Source organism: Dama dama, chromosome 25, assembly GCF_033118175.1.
Source record: "Dama dama isolate Ldn47 chromosome 25, ASM3311817v1, whole genome shotgun sequence".
NCBI lineage: Eukaryota > Metazoa > Chordata > Mammalia > Artiodactyla > Cervidae > Dama > Dama dama.
Window position 1 is genome coordinate 73,189,196 of NC_083705.1, and position 6,064 is coordinate 73,195,259.

General features: G+C 54.2%; 1 protein-coding gene across 1 annotated transcript in view; it reads right to left on the reverse strand.

Moving 5' to 3' along the window:
* The window catches only part of ADAMTS16 (ADAM metallopeptidase with thrombospondin type 1 motif 16), a 176,810-nt gene extending 171,714 nt beyond the window's left edge, over positions 1 to 5,096 (reverse strand). The window contains exons 1-5 of the mRNA XM_061129511.1: positions 5,064 to 5,096; positions 4,852 to 4,939; positions 3,855 to 4,540; positions 3,506 to 3,691; positions 3,315 to 3,417 (exon numbers count right to left, since the gene is read on the reverse strand). Coding sequence (XP_060985494.1) covers positions 3,315 to 3,417; positions 3,506 to 3,691; positions 3,855 to 4,540; positions 4,852 to 4,939; positions 5,064 to 5,096 — 1,096 coding nt within the window. The remainder of the gene's footprint in view (positions 1 to 3,314; positions 3,418 to 3,505; positions 3,692 to 3,854; positions 4,541 to 4,851; positions 4,940 to 5,063) is intronic.
* Positions 5,097 to 6,064: the final 968 nt, after the last annotated feature.

Here is a 6,064-nt window from a genome sequence, read left to right on the forward strand (position 1 = left end):
GGTGTAAAATGACAATTTCAAACTAACTCTCAAGCTTAAGGTTTAAAATTATAATCCCCCAAACTACTGGCTTGTGAAATCAAGAAAAAAACAAAATTAGTGAGCTTCCTAATCCTTTAGAATCCCTGACATAAGACCTCAGCCCTACCGAGGCGTTTTAAAGGAGAAGAAACACACACACAGCTGCTGCAGTCGGCACCCTGATCAACTCGATTTCAAGAGCTGTTTTTGACTAAACACCAAGTCCTGGGAGACTCCAGTTTCAGACTGAGTGCATGATACGTGGACCACCAGTGAGTGTACATGGTCCACCCGGTACCAGCTTTGGAGAACGGATTTTGCTCGTTGAGTCCTAACTGCATGTTCCGTGCATCACACCCATAGCTTGTCATCAGCCACGGCGGGAGCATTTGGCCCATGGGAACCAGCAAACCTGACAAACCAGAGCCTCCAAGAATCTGTTGTTAAACAGTTACCAGCACACCACTGGGCCAACCTGCCCTGTCTCATGTTATATGAATGTGTGACTATAAATCAATATGAACTATGAATGCGCACACACAGGCACAGGTCTCTCGTTCAACAAAACAAAATTCTAAAAACTTCCCGCCCTTGACCTGGAAGCTTAGCTTACTCTAGATTTTGAAAAGTTATTAATAACAAGCTCGTGCTATATTTTTGGGGATTTCTTGGTGGTTCAGATGGTAAAGAATCTGCCTGTAGTGCGGGAGACCTGGGTTCAATCCCTCGGCCAGGAAGACCCCATGGAGAAAGGAATGGCTATTGTCTTTGCTCTGAAAAAGGCCTGCTATTATTATGACAAAGGTTAATTTGTAGAAAAAGCATTCAAGTCTCCTCTTAAGGAAAAGCAATGCTGAATCAGCCAAAAGGAAATGGGTGCACTGAATGTCTGAAAATAGAATTGATCTCAATGAACTTATCTACTGTTGCTCACAGAATATATGGAGTTCTCTTCTAACTTCATAATTACTCCAGACACCCAGAAACATTGGCTACAGAGGTTAAAAATATGTGTTAAACACACCTTTTGGCCAAATGAGCTATTTCAAAGCCAACTGTAGGTTTTGAAAGAAAAGAAAGTATTAGTCACTCAGTCGTGTCCGACTCTTCACAAAGCCATGGACTATAGCCAGTCAGGCTCCTCCATCCATGGGATTCTCCAGGCAAGAACACTGGAATGGGTTGCCATTCCGTTCTCCAAGGCATCTTCCTGACCCAGGGATCAAACCTGGCTCTCCTGCATTGCAGGCAGATTCTTTACCATCTGAGCCACCAGGCTTTGAAGGTGTCCCAGACATCTAGCAGTCAACAAACCCCAGCATCACATAAAGGCTATCCCGTCTCTGCCATCCTAGGTTGAAAGAGGTCACTGCTGAGCACAAGGAGTCTTTCTCTGATCTTGTGGAAACTTTCCACTGAAACTCACTCTCTCAATTCAGCCATTTACAACTGAGGACCTAAAAACCTACACAGTGGGAGACAAGGGGGTGGCGTGTCCACTGGGCTAGAGCCTCACTGACGATGGCTCCCACCCTCCCCATGAGGTTCTGACCAAGCCAGCTAATGGGTTGTTTTGGGAACTCCGGGCTTGTGACCCCAGCTGAGGAGTCAGGCGGTCAGAGCCACGTGCCCCCCAGGCTGGAGTCCAGTTCGCAGGATGCTCCTCCAGGGAGAAGGGCCCACTTGGGCAGGACATCTTGGGTTCTCCTCCTGGAAGCGATTCTCTATCTCTAAAGCTCTTACCTCCCAGAAAACCCTGTAAATGTTAGGAAACACTCCGAAAATTCTCCTGAGACCTTCAGGAGTTTTCATGATCAGAAAGCTAGAATTTTCAAAAAAAAAAAAATCTTTCTTTTTAAGTGGGGAAAGAAGACTAACTACAGTATAAGTCGTTGCATACTAGAAGGAAAGGTAAGAGAAACATTGAGGACAAGGACAAGCCCAAAAAGGTGAGCTTGAAATAACTCTTTGGCAAATACAAAAATGTTTTCTATCATTTACATCTAGCGCCCTCTGGTGGATTCAGAAAAGGCCCTACGTTCCCACATTTCATTTATCACTCTTCAGACTCTTACAGGAGGAATCTCAATAATAAATGCATATAATTCAATGATTGCCTTTATGGAGTTTTATTAAGCTACATTCAGGAGTTCTGAATTATTCACTCAATTTTTTAGGTTTACTGAAAAAATATGATGGGATAATCAAACCTGATTCTTCCTCTATAAGTCACTAACAACACTTGAGATGGCAATTTATTCTTGGAATCGATGCAAAGTATTCACATTTAGCAACTGCCAGTGGGCTGCGTTCAGAGGAAAAGCCAGCTAGCAACTGACATTAAACACCTGCTTTCTCATCTACCCTAAGGCAGGTAAGGACAGGGAAGTCTCTCCCCTGACATATGAAATAATAAATGCCACTTGTGAGGAGAGAAAGTACAACCACATACTGTACAAAATTCTGACCTGCTTTTATGTCAAAACAAGGCACTGGACTTGGAAAATGCTCTTATGACGTCACAAAACACCGATGACCCCTTCCACCAGCTCTCTAGGAGCATCACTTTTGATGCTAAGATGGTAAATACTGAGCAAAACTGCTATCTTTTTGTCTCCTGCTCTGGCTTCCCAGGTGACTCAGTGGTAAAGAACCCACCTGCCCATGCCGGAGACCTGAGCTCCATCCCTGGGTCGCGAAGATCCCTGGAGAAGGAAATGGCAACCCACTCCAGTGTTCTTGCCTGGAGAATCCCATGGACGGAGGAGCCTGGCGGGCTACAGTCCACCAGGGGCACAGAGTCGGACACGACTGAGCAGGCAGGCAGGAAGGGTATATATGCCCAGGAGAGGGACTGCTGGGTCAGATGGTGGTTCTAGTTTCTAGCTTTCTGGCAGCGAAGGGCGTTCGTTGTAAAAGGCCAGAAGGGGAACAGGTGGGGAGGGGACGAGGGGATGGAGAAAGGCATTACAAGCTTTGTAATTGCTTTGGTGTCTGCGTTAATATAACTCCTAGGTTATTTTCCCCTTCTATTTCATCTAAATACATTCCCTGGCTTTCTTCCCTAATGCTTATGGTAATAACGCTGGTAAATCGCATCTGTTTTACTAGGAAATAATATAAATATTGCTGAAAGTTGACTCAGCGGTGCTCGCTGGCGAAGCACCGCAGCGTCTTAGAGGGAATTCCCAGAGTTAGGAACCTTCGCAGCGCTTTGTAAACCAGCCTTCGGGAGTTTACAAGCTGCTACGCGGAAAAGGTTCGAACTCCCCCTCCACCCCACGCGGACTTACCGTCCTTTTCCCCCCAGCCCGGCCACTCCGCGGGTCCAGGAGGACGCCGGACGCTCGGGCTCTCCGGCGAGGCCGCTGAGGGTCCCAGGGCGCAAGCAGGTGCCTGCGGGAAAACAGCGGAGAGACCTCGGTGAGACTCGGCTGCGCGAGGGGGCCTCCGGGGAACCCCGGCTCCGCCGTCGGGGACCCACCTGCACACCCACCTGCGCCAGCAGCAGCACCCAGAGCGCCGCGCGGCCGAGGACCCGTACGGCCCAGCCGCCCCGCGGGCCCCGCGCCCGCCGCCTGCGCGGCGCCGCCGCGGGGAGAACGCACGGCTCCATCCAGGGGCTCTCGGAGGGGCCCGGAGCCGCGGGAGGCTCCCCAGCCCGGCGGCCCTGCAAAGCGGGCACCGAGGACCAGCCCGGCCGGCGCGCAGCACGGTGTCCCGCCGTGGATGCGCCGCCCGCGCCGGGGTTATTACTGCGGCTCCGCGCCGCGCGGGGGGCGGAGTGGCGTCCGCGGGGGCGGCGGGGGCGGCGGCGGAGCGCCCGCCCGCACCGTGGGAGAGACGGGGAGGGCAGGAGAGGGGAGGGGACGGGGAGAGGCAGGAGAGAGCGCGGCGGGGTGGGGCGCGAGGAGAGGAGGACCCGGGAGAAGCCGCGCGCTCCCGGGCTCGCAGTCGGCGCGCCTGGCCGGCCGTCCCGTGGGCACGCGGGTGGCCGGGGCCGGGGGACCCGGGGCGGGGGCGGTGAGCCGCTTGGGGCCACCCGCCCGGAGCGCTCCGGTCTGCAGTCCGCGGCTGGACAAGGCTCGCACCTCGTGGCGCGGCGCCTGGGCGCTTCCCGGGCCCCACTCCCGAGAGCCGGGCGTGCGCATCCGGAGGCCGACACCTGCCACCCGCCGGCATGCGGCGGGACGGCGCCCCCTGGTCCTCTCCTCCCGCCCCGTGGCGCCTTCGGGTGTGAAACAGGAGCGCCCAGATCTTCTGGCCGATGCGCGCGTCTGAGAGCAGAGGACGCGAACGGGCGTCGCCCGCCGGCCGGGGAGCCGCTGCGGGTGGGGGAAGCTCCGGCCTCCGTCCCTTCGGCCCTGGGAGGTGCAGGGGCTCCCGGCTCCGGGGGTCCTGGCCGCCGCGGACTGGCCTTGCTCCGAGCGCCTGTCCCGGTGCCGCTGGGGCCCTACGTGCAGCCGATAAGGGAGGCTTTGGCTTCGCCGGTGGGTAGGGGCCCGGGCCAGTTTCTGCGCTGCAGTGTCAGTCGCGCTAGGAGGCTGAGGACGCGCGGCCACCCGGCCGCCTACCAGTCCATCCCGGGTTCTACACCTGTTGATGGCCCTGTGTGTGAACGCACGTGTGTGCGTTTGAACGTGAGTGCACACGTCCCTGCGCGGGGTGTACGTGAATGTGCATTATTAGTACCGGTATCTGTGTCCTTCCCCAGCGTCCGCCGCCGTGCCTGTGTGCGCGCTGGAGCCTGAGCGCGCCGAGTCCCCGGCGCGTGTCCTGCCTGTGACCCCTCTTTTCAGCTCACGGCTGCTGGCCTCCTAGACCTCTTACTTCCCGGGGGTCTCCGGAGTCTGTGCCCTGCTTCTTGGTCCCAGGGCCCCGCACATTCAGTTAAGCCGGTCTTGGCCGGTTTGTGCACCTTTTGGAGAGGAAATGGGTGGCAGTGGTCTCTGGACCCCTTTGCTCTGCTCGCCCTGAGCCCGTGGCTGCCTCTGACTTCTGGCAGCCCGGCGGTGCAGGCTTGCTGGGCAGACACGAAGCACCCTCGGGCTGTGAAGGGCCGACTCAGCCTCCATCTCTCGCTCTCTTTCTCCCCTCTTCCCAATATACATTTATTTGAAAACACTCTTTAGAAGTGGGAGAAATCCTACAAAAAGTCTTGCACTGGGAAGTGGGCTTATGCCCCTCCCCGCCCGCTCCCCCACGAAGTTCCTAACTAGTGTCTACCTCAGCCAGTCCTCCTGGGGCTCACTGGGGCTGGCAAAGGTTCTGCCGGAGGCAGAGAGTCCCTTTGTCCTGAGGACTGGGCATTGCTCGCTTGGTAAACGGGGGATCTCTAATTATCTCTAATTGTGTCAAAGGTAACATGCAAGGGCATCAGATTTTCCAAGTCTAACTACCATCATGTGAGCACACCCATGGCTCTCTTTCTGTAAGTTCATCAGATAGAATGAAACAAGAATGGCCAGGAAAAAAGGATTCACTTTTGGAATTCTTTTATTCCCCTTTTGGAATACAGCCAAAATCCATCTTTCCTGTCGTGAAGAAGTGATAGCGATATCCTTTACATTGATGAAGGTTTTCCAGGTGTTTTAGCCCCTCACTGAATCCAGTGCTCATCCTAGATGACACAGATGAAGGGCATGCACCGGCCTGGGGGCGAGGTTGGGGGCTGAGAGGAAGGAATTGAATGGACTGGGTAGAGAAGGGTCATAGAACACATGGAGCCCATTTGTGATTTATAGTAAGATGTATGTATTTGGTCTCTTCCAACTTCTGGCACAGAGCTCCCCAAATTTGGAATTTCCTGAGTGCTGAGAGCAATGAAGTTACCTTTCGGTATGTTAATGTGGTGGCTTTACACCCAACGGGAGACAAGTTGCCCAGGGATCTAATCCTGTGTTTGCGCTGTGCTGACTTGCTCAGTGGCATCTGACTCTCTGTGACCCCTTGGACTATAACTGGCCAGAAGCTGCCATAATTCCAAGAACTGGCCTCAAAGACATGGGAACCAATAGACCCCAGAGCTGAAGATTAACTATAC